This window comes from Semicossyphus pulcher, unplaced genomic scaffold, assembly GCF_022749685.1.
Source record: "Semicossyphus pulcher isolate SPU_LCO1_2020_fin unplaced genomic scaffold, fSemPul1.0.p SCAF_15, whole genome shotgun sequence".
NCBI lineage: Eukaryota > Metazoa > Chordata > Actinopteri > Labriformes > Labridae > Semicossyphus > Semicossyphus pulcher.
In genome coordinates this window covers 1,742,565-1,758,163 of record NW_027211659.1, presented here as the reverse complement: position 1 = coordinate 1,758,163, position 15,599 = coordinate 1,742,565, and the positions used below count along the sequence as shown (strand labels likewise).

At 43.7% G+C, this 15,599-nt stretch overlaps 2 protein-coding genes across 2 annotated transcripts in view; both read left to right on the top strand.

Moving 5' to 3' along the window:
• The first annotated feature begins 1,213 nt into the window (after nucleotides 1-1,213).
• On the top strand, nucleotides 1,214-11,190 carry prkag3b (protein kinase, AMP-activated, gamma 3b non-catalytic subunit). Its single transcript, XM_069662759.1, has 13 exons — nucleotides 1,214-1,277; nucleotides 3,667-3,733; nucleotides 3,805-3,953; nucleotides 4,430-4,511; nucleotides 5,681-5,739; nucleotides 5,851-5,896; nucleotides 6,013-6,067; nucleotides 6,206-6,332; nucleotides 6,499-6,664; nucleotides 6,865-6,902; nucleotides 6,994-7,140; nucleotides 7,233-7,326; nucleotides 10,565-11,190. The coding sequence occupies exons 1-13, from the start codon at nucleotides 1,260-1,262 to the stop codon at nucleotides 10,654-10,656; spliced, it is 1,140 nt and encodes a 379-aa protein (XP_069518860.1). The 5' UTR covers nucleotides 1,214-1,259; the 3' UTR covers nucleotides 10,657-11,190.
• Nucleotides 11,191-12,644: 1,454 nt separating this feature from the next.
• fer1l6 (fer-1 like family member 6) overlaps nucleotides 12,645-15,599 on the top strand; it is a 23,820-nt gene continuing 20,865 nt past the window's right edge. The window contains exon 1 of the mRNA XM_069662894.1: nucleotides 12,645-12,696. Coding sequence (XP_069518995.1) covers nucleotides 12,680-12,696 — 17 coding nt within the window. The 5' untranslated portion in view covers nucleotides 12,645-12,679. The remainder of the gene's footprint in view (nucleotides 12,697-15,599) is intronic.

The following is a 15,599-nucleotide window of genomic DNA, read 5'->3' as shown; positions in this document are numbered from 1 at the left end:
AAAGCTACACTGGTCGACATTTTTCTTTTTGTTTACGCTGGAATGCTTTACGTAGCATGTTAGCATCCAGCATCCCTCTCTTTACTGTTTTGATTTACTCTCACGACTTTGTTGATGATCTGCAGTAAATCTTTGATCTGTATGCTGCCTCTCCTGCACAGAATGTACAATTTGTAACAAGTTAAACAAGTTTTAACAAGGTACAAGTTACACTAAAATACCCGAATCTTCCAGATGGCTAGTGCTCTAGAGCTTCCTTTAACTCTGCCTCCAAACCGCCGCGGTTGTGATGCCTTATGCCTCGAGAAACACCTGCATTCAGCTGGTTTCTAGTTGCAACCCTTGTTGAAGTTGTACCTCTGCCTTTAAATGCTAACAGCTATTCTAATAAGCTAACAGGCAGCTGTGGTTTTATATTAGGACGCTGTAGTAGGCTGCACACAGTAGTTGTGATGCATTGCAGGAACATTTCATACCTACTTAGAGGTTATACAACAAGCAGAGGAGCAGCCAGACCTGCATCCTTAATCGTGTACATGTTTCCTCCTCTGCAGTTTAAGTGTTTGCACACTGTGTGTAAGAAAGTAAACATGGTTTGACTTGTTTAGCACGTTAACTACATATCAGACACTGCTGTGGATTGCACAGACTTTATGTTATTAACCATTTCCCGTCGTGTTCGGGCCCTGTTCATCCATCACACCTGATAAAACCTCATTTCCATCATCAGAAGATTTTTGTTTTTACACTGAAGACGTGTTTTTGTTTTTCTCTCAATCTCACTGATGCTGCTCCTGACGTTCCCTCCAACAGGCTGTAAAGAAGTCTGTAACAATCAAACATATAGGGTTCATGTTAAGCCCCTCTCCCTACATGTGTCCCCTCCCACTCTCCCTCCTCTCCTCTTCCTCTCTCTCTCTCTCCCTCTGAATGCCACAGGCCTCTCACCCCTCAGTCCAGATTTAGACCTCAGTCTTTCCCAGACATTCACACCCAGCTGGCTAAAGCTGGCCGGCAGCGAACACATTCCCTCGTCTCTCCCTCTTCCTTTGTGTCCAGTGTCTCTGTCTCTGCGTCCTCCTCTCCCTTCTCTCTGCTCTTCCTCACCATGCGTGGACTCTTTAATCACTTCTGTGTCTGACACAGCAGCAGAGCCCGCCAGATGTCTGGACTGGACATCGTGTCGAGGGTTGTAGTCCAGGCTTTCGTCGGTCGCTCTGGTTCTGCAGAGGCAGACCTCCTGCTGCTCTTCCCCAGCCATGGAGCCTCGCGCAGAGGTAAGACGCTCTGCTGACTCGCCCCCTCCTCCCCCCTTTCTGATCTGTCAACTCCTGCTAGGCTACTGTTTGTGTTGGAAACGTGTGTGTCTTTGTAACTGAGAGGCTGCAAAGAGAAAACACTTTGGCTTCTTTTACATTACACGTCTCGACGCCAAGTTCTTTCCCCCCTGTGACATTTTTATTCTTTTCGCATCATCTGTTTATATTTACATTTTTAAAGTGACTCAAACTCACAGCCTGTGTTTATGTTTACACGAACAGACTCAAGATAAAACCTGAGCTGTAACCACAGCTGAGTTACAACCTGCACTGGGCTTAAACAGGACAGCGACGCTTTAATACACTCATACATTAGGCCGCTCTTAGAACGTGGATCAAAAGGTGAAAGGTCAGGCTAACGGGGACAGTGGGAGTGCTGTAATAGCACTTTTCATCCTCTCTGTTAGTGGAAGCTACGAGAAAGAAGGAAAATACAGCACATAATGGTAACAACACAAAAATTAAAAACTGTTGTACGAAAGAAAAATATTAAGGGATGCAGGATATTATCAGCACGTTATCGGTATCTGCAGATTATTGCTTGATAATGATCATATCTTTAATTCTGCCTAAATGTGCCATGATTCCCTAAAAAGGTTTGACGTAATGCTACGACATTAACTCTGCGAGAGTGTGCACACTGCCTGCACCACGCCTCAAGCGTGAAGAAGGGAACAAAGATGTCTGCGGTTCATCAAGTTTCTGAAACGGACAGCAAGCTTGTGCTCAGCACCGGTCACGCGAGGAGGGGCCCAATCTCAATTCAGCACGACAAATTGAATCGCCCATCTCAAGAGCAGGCATGATATCTGCTCCACTACAGGAGAGACTTGATGTTCTCTGCAGGCAGGTGGAAAACAAACGTGTCTAATATATCGGTATCGAAATCGGCAAAATGGGTTGGAAAATATTGGCAAAAAAATCCAATATCCTGCATCCCTAAAAAATACAATTTGGGTTTTATCATCAAGGTTTTAGACTTTGTTTCCATCAGTTTTGATGTATAAACATTATAGATGTTTATTATAAGTTGGTTTTTGCAAGTAAAGCCAATGCATAAGTGCCTTAAACATGCATTCTCTGTAAAGGCCAGCAGGGGGCGACTCCACTGGTTGCAAAACTAAATCCAATTGTTTCAAAGCAGATGAGACAGTTTGTGGTCTAAATGTCTAATTTCTTCAGTACAGCATGATTCTCAATACGTAAATTATGCTCCCAGTTTGGGCTGCACAGTGGTTAGTGCTGTCGCCTCACAGCTGGAAGGTTCCTGGTTCGAATCCCGCTTCAGACGTAGTGGGCCTTACTGCATGTTCTCCTTGTGCATGTGTGGGTTCCCTCCGGGTACTTCTTCCTCCCACAGTCATGCTCGTTAGGTTCAGTGGTGACCCTGAAATTGTAGGTGTGAGCATGAAAGGTTGTCTGTCTCTGTGTGTCAGCCCTGTGATTGACAGGTGATCAGTCCAGGTGAAACCCCGCCTCTCGCCCAATGACAGCTGGGATTGGCTCCAGCGACCCTGAACAGGACAAGTGGCATAGATAGCGGATGAAGTTGAATATACAATAAACAGGTTATGCTGTAGGGTGTGGCTACCTGTGATTGACAAAGAGCTACTAGCTGACCTTTCAACCAGTGTAGAGCAATGGGTTTCCATCCTCTCGCCCAAATATGGTCACTTCTTGTTACCGAGAAACAAAAACAAATACACCAGCTATTCAAGTGTAAAATCAGACTTTTTAACTTGTTGAGTTGAGGCACGATGTACTTGAAAACAACACACAGTAGTGAATAAAAACGTAAATTGTAAAACAAGGCAGGGCAGCTAAAAGCTCTTCTGTGTCTGTGTGTGCACTGATACCATGTTTGTAGCCGTGAAGCTGTGAGATGTCAGGTATGATAATACCTGAAACCTTAATTAATATTTTAATCCCATTGTTTGATCTGTGTTTAGTGTTCTTTCCTTGTGTTCTGTCTCCCCGTTTTGCCCGTTGTTATATTTGTCTTAAGCGGTTTATAATGTTTACCTTGACAATATTTGGTTACTACCAAACACCAGGTTCAACCATGAATCTCTCACTTACTGTTTGAGCCCAGGCCAGAGACTGTAAACACAAGCACCGCGCGGCTTTTAATCACCTAATTACCTTTATTGTAGACGTGGATAAACAAGAGTGAGCACCTCGAGGCTTTACGCCCACATCTGTGTGTGTGAACACAATTTAGAGAAAGCTCAAAAGGTGGTAGTCATGACTTTGGCGATTAAACTCTCCAAGTGGACGTCACGGAGCAGAAGACTTCCATGACGACTGAAACTGATGATATAAACCTTTGATCTGCTTCCTCTTCAAGGTCCCGTTATTTGAGATGGACGAGGAAGACGATGAAGAAGAGGAAGTTCTCTCGATGAAGAGCAGAGGTAAAGAAGACTACTCTCCAGGCTCGACTCCTCCTGCTGTTATTCTCAAACCTTTCCCCTTTGTGTTTTAGGCAGCTGCACGTATGCGACACACGCTCATGCGCCCCCTACAAGCACAGACCCGGACGCGTTCATATACATGAACTTCATGAAGAAGCACTGCTGTTATGATGCCATCCCTACCAGCTCCAAGCTGGTCATTTTTGACACGACACTGCAGGTATGAGACGCTTCTTCTTCCTCTTCTTGTTTTTACAAATCCCTTATTTATCAAGGACCATAATTAGTCTGGAACCTCTGTTATATTCTGATTTTCTTGGGTCTTTGCAGTGGTTATTTGCTAGCAAAAACGTCCATCTTGGTTATTTACGAAAATGCCACAAAAGCACTTAAACATTAGATCATTTGTGATTGGCCCGACCGAAAACAGGACCTTGCAGATTCGTCTTGTTCCCAGGCTTGAAGGCAAACAACTGCAGGTTTGTTATAATTGAATGACGTCTTTTTGGGCGCCGGTTTAGCTTAATTTGAGGAGCAGGCAGCCCATGTACAGAGGCGCGGTCCTCGACTCATCGGCCACAGGCTCGACTCCAACTCCCTCCCTTTGGTCCTCCCCATATTTCCTGCCATTTTTCAGCTGTCCTATCAAATAAAGACCAAATGCCCCACCAAATAAATCTTGTGTCTTTTTCTCAGGTGAAGAAGGCTTTCTTCGCTCTGGTGGCTAACGGCGTGCGGGCAGCGCCTCTGTGGGACAACAAGCTCAAGTGTTTTGTGGGTGAGTCTACGTCTCTGTCTCTCTCTGTCCTGCACACACACATCAGGGGTGTTGAGTTCACGGCAGATCTCAGTGTACTCAACTGGTATTTGAGTTCTCCTCAGTTGGAATTGAAATGCTGTCACTGTGCTCAGCTATGATGTAAAAGAGGGCAAGGGTTAGGGTTACCCTCGGTAACAACATTTTAAGCCTCTGGATCATCATCAGTGTTATATCAGTGTTTTGTGAGTCATTGCCATCTTTAAGCAGCCAATGTTTTACTCTTGTGTTGGTCAGCATGCTTTGGCTAGCATCAGTCAAACAACTTCCTCACAGAGTTACTTCCTGTTTCAGCTCCAGGATTATAACAGAGGGACGGGTCAGTTTTACCTCTCAGTGATAAAAGTGTTTCTGTCGTACAAAACAATATTTGGAAACCATGAAAAACTGCATCCTTAAATTCAATCTTGCACACGCAGCGTTTAAAAGGTGTCTGACCTACATTCCAGGTTCCTACCGACAGTTTTGAAGCTCAGGTCTGAGGGTTCAGGTTTCCTCACTCTGGATGTGCTGGTTTCAAATGCCAGCCCGGTTTCGTGCTAACATTTAAAGGAAAGAAGGTCAACTACAGGACATTTAGTGACATTCAGACAGTGTCACCCCGCCGGACACTGAGCGCTGATCATCATGACACCTTAAGCAGGTCCGAGGTGTTAACTTTCTGTTTGTAATTGAAACGATGACAGCCATAAACATGTTCAGGTCCATCAGCCGGGGGGCCGGGCTTGTTACAGTTTGCATCTTCAATTTCCTTTTGGGGGTTCATTTTGGGACACAAGCTCATCATTCTGTTCTTGCATTTTAATTTGCCCACTTTTTCTGTGCGTCCTCTCTCAGAAGGTCAAACAGGAAGTGTGGGAGTCGTTTGCCACACAAATATATCCTTCAAAAGCTGTAATAGATGAATTATTTCAAGATAAACAGCTTTTATGATTTTCACAGCTGAACAAAAACACTTAGTCGGCCAGCTTTGATTCTCTGCCAATAATCCTGAGTTATGTACAACAGCGAGCTTCACGCATCGATTTTGTAGACGTACTGGTTAAAAAAAAATGTTAGTGTGAATTATATCTTCCAAAATATCGTGTGTGTGTGTGTGTGTGTGTGTGTGTGTGTGTGTGTGGGTGCAGGTATGCTGACCATCACCGACTTCATAAACATTCTCCATCGTTATTACAAGTCCCCTCTGGTGAGCTCTGCCTCTGAATCCTGTGTCTGTTAAAAAAATCATCCAGATATAAAAGGAAAGAGCAGGAAATCACAAATAAAAGTCACAACATTATGTTTGTTTGTTCTGCAGGTTCAGATCTACGAGCTGGAAGAACACAAGATAGAGACGTGGAGAGGTTGGTGCAGCACGGCCGTAAACTTCTCTCGAGCTCAAAGTGTTGATTAAGAAAGAAATTAGGAGAACATTTCTGTATGTGAAACCTCTAAAGTTTCTGTTTGTCTCTCTGAGCAGAGATCTATCTACAGTACTCCATCAACAGACTGATCAGCATCACTCCCGACTCCAGGTGCGATTACAATCAAAGTGGTAGTCGTAGTACCCCATCCTTTGCTTCTTTCCTTTTAGCTTTGTTTCAGAGGAAAACGTCCATAATGTGTCTCGTCAATCCATGTTACAATCCTCGTACTTTCTTCTGTCTCCTCAGTCTGTTTGAAGCCATCTACTCCCTGCTGAAGAATAAGATTCACCGGCTGCCGGTCATCGACCCCGCGACAGGAAACGTCCTCCACATCCTCACGCACAAACGCATCCTCAAGTTCCTCCACATCTTTGTAGGAATTCCTTCATTTGTAAAACTTTTCTGAACACATTTTTGAATTGTTTTGTGATAGTAAAGAATGAAATAGACATAAAGAAGTTAATTACTCGTTAAGTTAAGTTAACTCAGTTTTTTATCTGTGTTATTTACATAAATATGATATATTTCTCACCCTGCAGGGCTCGATGATTCCTAAACCGAGGTTTCTTCAGAAGCGCATCAACGAAGTGTCGATCGGCACCTTCAGACAGATCGCGACTGTGCAGGAGTCGGCGTCTGTCTACGACGCTCTGACCATCTTTGTGGAGAGAAGAGTGTCCGCTCTGCCTGTCGTCAATGAGAAAGGTATTCTCACATCACAGTGGTGTTAGAATGAGATCTAGAATAAGCACTGATAGATAAACAAAACAATAAAAGCCTCATTAACTTACATTCATGTTTTAATCCACCTGGAAGTTTTGTGTCACTGGGGTTGAAATGTCTCGAGTTCAGAGTCGACAGGTGGAAGTCTGGCCGTATATTTTCTCTTTGTGTCTCCTCTACAGGTAAAGTGGTGGCGCTGTACTCCAGGTTTGACGTCATTGTGAGTTAATGTCACACATCACAGCCCAGATAATAATATAGATATGAATCTTTGTTGTGCACAATCAAATAGTAACTTCTTCATCTTTCAGAACCTGGCGGCCCAGAAGAACTACAACAACCTGAACATGACGATGAAGGAGGCCATCTCCTCCAGAGCCTGCTGCATGGAGGGAGTCCTCAAGTGTTACCCTCATGAGACGCTGGAGACCATCATCGACCGCATCGCCAAGGCTGAGGTAGCACGCGTGCACGACTGTGTGACTGAGGATTGGCCAGATTGTCTATCGAAGCGAAATGATCACAACCTGTCTGTCTGTCTGTCTGTCAGGTGCATCGTTTGGTGCTGGTCGACAGGGACGACGTGGTGAGAGGGATCGTCTCTCTGTCCGACCTTCTTCAAGCGCTGGTTCTCACTCCTGCAGGTATTGACGCACTGTACTCCTAACTCCACCTCCTCAGTTCATCCCCGCCCCGTCTTTAAGTCCTCTGTTATCCTGTCATCCTGTCGGTCTCTCTGCCTTCAAATCCTGGAAAGATTCCTGCTCCTTCTGGCGATCCAAGCTCTTTCTCCTAAACCTGCAAGGTCTCACTGCCGCCTGCTGTGGCTCTTAGTCTCTTCTCCTTCATCCTGAGGACACTAATGGTCCTTCTTTCACCTCTGCCGGTTTCCGTCTCTTCAAATATTCATCTATCCACCTTGAAAACAATTGCCCTCATAAATCTGTGACCCCCTCCTCTGCAAAGATCTACCTCTGAAATCTTCTCTTAAACCTTCTGCTTCTTCAAAACCATCCACCTCAGCTCATTGGGAACCCTGTGCTCCGACCACAGAGCTTGAATATCCTCTTAACCGCGAGCAAAATACTCCAAAGGCCCCGTTTGAAACCCCTGCGAAAAATCATCGACTGCCTTTTGCTTTCACTACTTAAATCTTCAAACTTTAAAACCAGTTCTGTCACCTCCTCTGGACTCCTGTGATCCCACCCACCAACCAAGCCTTATCCTTCAAGTTCCACAAAGTCCGACACCAACCCTCCGCACCGTCTTCTCCCGAACATCCCCTCTTCAACGGCCAGCCAGCGTCTTCGTGAGGAGCTGCATCCTCTGAAAGCGCATCTTAATGAACACATCCCAGGTAGGAAGCCCAGCGTGAGCTGCCGACGGCTGCTTGTCAGAGCTTGCATCATCACTTGTCAGTTAGATTGAGGTCTCATTGCTGCCTGTTGTGGTTCTTCTGTAGATTCTCTGAGAGGAAATGGTACTCGTGATGTCTGCTCAAATCATGGACCATTAAGGTGCCATCATTCTGGGATTTTCACTCCAAACTTGTACCATTCCCAACTACTTCTCGCTCAAGAATCCCTTGACATGCTATGTGCTAACAGAGCATCACATTAAAGATATGAGTGTCTTTGCTCATACCTTTAATGTGATGGTTATATTTACTTTTAGGGGAGGAGCATGTGGAGAAAGTCCAACCTGAGTCCTTCCCTCCTTCGTCACTTGATGATTCATGTCCAAACTGAAACCCATGAATCTTTCCTTTAAGTAGTTTGTAATGAAGTTTATGTCACAGACTGATTTAATTATGTTTATAGGCTGTGTGTGAGAAGTGGTGACATCACTCATTGGTGATGTAATGATACACTCAGCTCACGATTCGATACCAAGCCCATTCTGGGTTCACGATACGATTTACTCATATTTATGAAGAAATATAAATTTAAATAAGCATTTTAATTTTGGTTGTAAAGTGTATTTATTGTAATTATTGAATTTACCGGAAGGGCGATTTCAGAATCACCCTTCAGGGATTATTTTCTAAGACGCTGATTGGCCAAATTTACGTTGATATGCGCGTATCTTGCCCCAGCAACAGTCCCTGATTGGCTACTCGTCAATGCTCGTCGCTTTATGGGCACTTTTTCCAGCGCCCCTAAAGCAGAGACAAGTAGCCTAACGCTTGTTTCCCACATTTCCAATGAACATTAATTAATGTATATATTTTTTTGTATATATACAAATATATATATATATATTACATATTTAAATACGTAATTTTGTTAATATTAGTTTAGTTTAGTTTAAAATGAAATAAATAAAAATAAAAACACACTCTCCACTAGGGAGGGCGGCGCCCTAGCGCCCTCTATTGGCCAGCCGCCACAGCTAAGGGAATAAATCAAGAGACAGGTAAGCTTGTTTTCTCATAGACTTATATACAATGAGACTTCTTTTTACAACCAGTTAATTGGCCCCTGCAGGCCACAAGTAAAATGCTGTTTTCATGGGCTTCCATATCAGCCCTCATGGAGGCTATGTCCACTTGTTTTATGCAGTCTCTGATGTAGTGATATGTTTAGCCGCCTGTGTATCAGAATCAGAATCAGAAATTATTTATTGATCCCCGGGGGAATTAAGAGCGTTACAGTTGCTCTGACACAGAGAAAGCATAGAGAGTGAAATGCAAAAATAAGGAGCAACTGTAACAGGCTACACGCGCGGTCGGTGCATGCGCACTGAACTTAGCCGTCTTTGTTACTCAGACGAGCTTCTTGACGCCTGAAATATCCGAGTATCCGAGCACGCCTCCCAGCATCAGTTTTGGTCCTTTATTACCTGTTTTATAATGTCTACATCAACTGAAACAAAGAGCCCAAATGTGAACGTTCAAAGTTCACCACAGCTTCGCAAAACATGCTTAGAAGAGTGTGTGATCATATCATGGTTTTTTTCTCAACAGATGAAAGAGCAGGGCCGCTACTACATGAAATTTAGTAAATAAAATCAGTTTCAAGTTTTAATCTCTAAGATCTCAGTTTTGTTCTCTTTGGCGCCACCTGTGGTGATAAACGGTTATTGCAGGAGCACACTTCCCAGATATCCAGACAGTGCTGCATGTGTGACGTCCACGGTTGGCTCCGCCTGTAACTCTTGATTTTCCTGGCTGACGGTCGCTTTCCTTTTCAGACTGGACTCGGTAGATTTTTAATTTTTATTTGGTTGAAAGCTTTTAGGACTTCTCTTCTCTCCCAGCCGAAACACGATTACAGAGCGAACTCCATCTGTTGATGTGATATGATCAGAACCCCAAAGAAGACAAAGATAGAAGTAAATCAAGGTTATTATTCTTGACACATGTGAGCATGTCATTACAGTTTGCTGCGTTTCCATCATACCAGATCTACCCTCAGCACAAGCAGCCAAAAGGAGCACGTGCAGCTCTGACCCATTGTGGTTAACAAGTCCTCCAGTTGTGTTTATCACAGATTGTGTTACTACCAACAAGGTGTGCAGAATAAATAGATTTCATGGCATGTACCGACCATGTGGACCATCCAGACTGCAGAAACACATCATCTGGTTTTTCTGGTTCCTCTGATATGATGTGAACACGGTCTGAGTTTCAGCCTTGATGAAACAGACTGTAGCATTAGACCTTGTGCATAAAGGACCAGTGTGGAGGATACAGTGCAACTGGTAACTGACATACAATAATGAAACATTACATTTCTGCTAATAGACCTCCTTGTCTTTCACACTGGCCCTTTAAATCAGCCGTCCTCTGCCTAAAGACTTTGTGTTGTGGTGCCATCTTGCATCACCACAAATGTTTTCATCTGTTCTTTTAAATGTTCTTTTTTTTTAATTTCTTTCCAGATATTTATGAGAGGTCGTCCTGTCGAGAGGAAGACAGCAGGACGGAGACGGATCAAACAAAAGAGGAATATGAGGTGGGAACGAAACTCTGAGGTTAGCAGGTCGCTGGTTTGAATCCCGCTTCTGCAGACAGTCGTGGAAAAACATTTAATGTGCCCGATAAGAAGGCACGTTATTTTTTAGTCTCCAATGAAAAACTGTTGTTGTGCTGGGAGCCTGAAGAACGTCCCGGGTGTCTCAGGAAGACGACATCGAACTGATGATGCAGATCAGAGACTGTGAAACTGATGTTTGATAAAGTGTCAGATTTGAGGTTTTTTTGAAAGTTGTGTTTCATGAAAAACGAAATGAAATGATCCAAAAAAAGTGAAAGTTTGTACTTTACGTTCTGGTCTTAGAATGATTTCATCTTAGTCATGTATTACTTAAAAACTTTGTCTCATTGAATTGGGATCACACATTTTGTAAATGCACTTAAAGAATGTCTGAATAAATGTTCTGTTTTGAAGTCGACTGGTACAGTAATATTCTCCCGATCCATTTGACCCTCACTCGTGAACAAGACCCCGAGGTACTTAAACTCCTTCACTTGAGGCAGAGACTCACTCCCCACCCGGAGGGGGCAATCCACCGTTTTCCAGCGGAGAACCATGACCTCACACTCGGAGGTGCTGCTGACTCTCATCCCAACCTCTTCTCATTCGGCTGCAAGCCGCCCCGATGCCTGCTGGAGCTCCCAGTTTGATGAAGCCAACAAAACCAAAACATCTGCAAAAAGCAGAGTTGGAATTCTGAGGATCCCAAACTGGAAACCCTCCACCCCCCGACTGTGAGATCCTGTCCATGAAAATCCCCCCTCCAAGGATCGCCACCTTAACGTGGTAGAGGGGGTTGCATGTCTCTGTGAACCTGGGAGCTGTGTTGTCGGGGGCACCAGCCCCTGGTAGGGTCTCCCAATTGATCCAAGAGGGGGGGATCCAGTCTAAGAGCGATTCAGAAACCCAGATGAATTATCTAGAACAGAACCTCGCCCGAATGAGGGAGACCGGTGCTACTCCCTGGAGCCAGACCTTGGGGGATGCCCAGCAGCGAGCGTCTGGTGGCTGGCCTCTTATTCGTGGGGCCTGACTGGGCTCAGCAGGCAGGCGGGTCGGCTGCATTGTAACCCAGGCAGCAGGCAAACGCCGAGGCCTTGGCATGAAATAATAAGATAAATCCACTTGATAAAAATACGATGAGAAATAAAGATAAAAGGAGAAAATAAAAACATGGTGGTTTCTTTGTAACAAACATGAGACATGTCTGATGAACAGTTCTCTCTGTCGTTAGTGAACTTAAAAGCACACATGCATGCAGTGTATCCCCATATAATGACTTAAAGTCAAAATGTGATTCACATAGTGGTAATGTAACATGTTTACAGTAACAGTGTGTGGGGGGGTGTCTCTGGCTGAAGGTGTGACTGCTCTGTTTACCAGGGGAGGGTTTGTTAACTCTGCCAGCTTCCTACATCCTGGTCACATGATCATAAGTCATGCTGGCAGATGACAGCTGATGAATGTTGTTTTATTGTTAGTATCACCCTCAGGAGGAAGCAGCAGTTTCTTCAAACACTGACATATTTTACCGACAATCTTGACGAATTATAGAAATATAAAATAACTGATTGCAACTTCTTCTTGTTCCAACCCTTCTAAGTCTGCTACAACTGCTGCTACAACGTGATTTAAAAACGTGAATATAAAAGAGAGTAAAGCTTCAAAAGCTCCAGAAAAATATAAAATCCTATAATATAAAAAACAAAAATATAAACCCCTCTAATACGTCAAAGTGAACCCTTTTGCTCTTTAACTTTCCATCAGGTAATCAGAGAGTAAAATCAACACAGAGCCTGTGATGCATCAGCCGCATGCTCCGTCTGCTTTACGACTTCATCCTGTGAACAAACAGTGAAACCTCCAACCCCTCGCCGGGGCTGTCGTTCAACACTTCACCTTAACTCTAACATTAACCTCCTGACTCTGACTCTGTCTGAGCGGACGCTTGCAGACGGCTTGCAGCAGAGCGTGTCAGGCTGCAGGAACTGATGAGTGACAGCCACTTCTGACTGCAGACATGGATCCAAAACTCAGGTAGGAGACTCTAAACTTACTGCACTGTTTGGGGTGGACTCAACGGGCTATATTTCATCTTTTGATTCATTTAAAATTCAACATGAGTCTTGTTGATACTTTACATTTTCTTGATCCAGACCAAAACAGAAAACGATGCAGAGTATTTCCAACATTTTAAGTGTTTTTGAGGATGTTTACAGCAGTTTGAGTCTCAAACAAAGTCAGGATGTTTTTGTGACTTTTAGTCTCGTGTATCTGTCGTGAAAAAAAGGTCCCAGGCCAGACGAGGCCTGAGCCTCCCCACTGACTGTTCAAACTCTAACAAGTATCCAGAGATTGGGTACTAAATTATTTTAAAGTAATTGAACAGAGTGAGCTGAGAAAATCAGAATCTGATGCGACAAGGTTTATGGACGTGACGTCTGTTCTCTAACCAGTTGTAACCGTGTCAACAAATATCAGTTCTTCCTTTGTGGGAATCTACCGGCGTCAACAATCCGACGCTGATCGGAACTTTGGAAATGATGATTACCTGACACCAGTGGCGGCTGGTGAAAAATATTCTAGGTGGGGCTGTGCTGTGCCATACTCAGTTTTAACAACCATCCCACTACGATTTGACACAAACTAGCAGTTTTAAAAAGTAAACACGGGAAGCAAAATAGTGCATTTACATGGCTACGTCCAGCTAGTCAAGCCTTTGTGGCGTAGTGCAAGAAAATCCTCTGTGTAGGTTTTACCTTTTTCACTCGCTTGTTGGTTGATTTTAATATCTGGCTGATCCGGTCCAGTTTCTTTAATCCCCGAAGGGCGATATATTTTCTAAGAGGCTGATTGGCCAAATTAACGTTGATATGCGCGTATCTTGCCCCAGCAACAGTCCCTGATTGGCTACTCGTCTCTGCTTTATGGGCGCTTTTTCCAGCGCCCCTAAAGCAGAGAGTAATTTTGTTAATATTAGTTTTTTAAAATAAAATAAATAAAAATAAAAAAACACTCTCCACTAGGGAAGGCGGCGCCCTAGCGCCCTCTATTGGCCAGCTGCCACTGCCTGACACGATTATTTCTGATTGCAGGACAGAGTCGATTTCTAAAAGATCATCAGAACAGATCATTCAAGCGTTTTGATTTTAAACTCTCTGTTACTAGAATTAGAAGAAGTTATATTTTTTAAGACACCTCTACTTAGTTATGTCATTTCTACTTAGTCAAAGCCACCCAACTTCAGTCTGATTTATATTACCTGGAGTAAACAACAAGAAAATAAGTTTTATAAAAATGTATAAAAAATTAATAAAAACGGATTAAATTTTTTTTGCAAATGAACTCCGATTGAATTAAAATCTCCCAACACGTCAGCAGTGGCAAACCTGTGAAGCTGTGTTTATAGCGTCCTTCTTCTTGTCCTTCTTACTGCTGCTCTGCACAGCAGAAGTTCAGGGAGGAAAATAAGTAGGACTCTCTGGAAAACATAATTAAACCGTGCTCAACTTTACCGGCAATGCACTATGAAATAAATGCATGAAGCTGCATGTTCCTGACAGTGTGTAAACACAGTAATTCACTGTTTATGTGACGATAATCGACCTGATTGTCTTCATGCTAAATTTGCAGAGCTGTAAAATCATCAGAGAACAGCAGAGAGGTGTTTAAACATCTGATAACGCTCAAACCTGAGGGATTTATTATTCAACTTCCTGAAGTGAACTCAAAGTTTGTTTCACTTCAGGTTAAATCATTCTGCAAACTGAACGTATTAATCTAAATTCTCCACGTCTCAAATATATATTAAGCTCGTCGTTTCTTCTTGTGGACGTTGAAGCACCGCTGGGTGGACTCACTGAAAACGAGTTTCACACGAGTTCACAGAAGCAGGATTTTGTGACATCACAGCTAGCATGGAGGCTAAGCATTGTCCAGTGTGCATCTTACATAAGTGATGTAGAAACTTTGAGCCCTCTGCAAACACACGCTGCGAACGGACTTTCCAGGGTTCTCTGAGACGTCTCGTTTCCTGCAGTCAAACTTCTGTTAGGAACAATTTTATTGGAAATACAAAAGATGTTAATTATTCTTCAGAAGTATTTTTGATAATCTTTAAACACTTCTGGAGGGGATCTTTAATCAAACCGACTTCACACACAACCTGAGGTCTTTAGTGAGCTGACTTCAGGGACTTTATGTATCCCCGGGGGAACACCAGGAAACTCTGGGTTCACAGGACTGCGGCGGTGGTTAACGTCTACTGCCATGATAACTAATGCTGCACACCTAATCTGGTTGCGTTGATGATGAGAGGGTTACCTTTATGCGCCCACTGACCAATCAATTCTCTTGATCGCAGAGCAAAGTGAGGGGGTCGTGAGTAGGGAGGAGGACAAGAGGGTTGGGGGGTCTGGAGCCAATCGCAGCTGTCATTGGGCAAGAGGCGGGGTTACACCTGGACTGATCACCTGTCAATCACAGGGCTGGCTCATGCATGATCAAGAGATATTATTTATATGTTGAGCTCTTACCTAGCAAAGGCCTGTGGTGGTGTGAATGATGGATATTGTCAGAGAGAAGTCTGAGAGGTTTGATGTCACCTTTTGTGTTTTAGGAGTCCACCCCCCCTGTGGGATAAAGGCTTGTCTACATATGAGGTGTATCCGCAGAGTTGTAGTGTCTAAGCGTCATGTTCTATGTTTAATCCACACTTTACACAGGAAACTTTACATCTCCAGTTTAATCCCTGTGGCCTGAATACTTCTTCTACCACTGGGCAGGTCCTCTTACCGAAAACACAAGCTAACACAGCGCTCCAAAGACAATGAGCCGCTGGAACCACAACATGTTAGACACGCAGGAGAGAGAGGATCACAATATTTTCTTTAGGAGTGAGCTGACGTGAATGTAGCAGAGATGTTTAAGGTTTAAACTGG

Coding starts and splice junctions, on each gene's coding strand:
- prkag3b (XM_069662759.1), top strand. Junction 3,734..3,804: donor TCTCTCGATGAAGAGCAGAG/GTAAAGAAGACT, acceptor TTTGTGTTTTAG/GCAGCTGCACGTATGCGACA. Junction 5,740..5,850: donor GTTATTACAAGTCCCCTCTG/GTGAGCTCTGCC, acceptor TTTGTTCTGCAG/GTTCAGATCTACGAGCTGGA.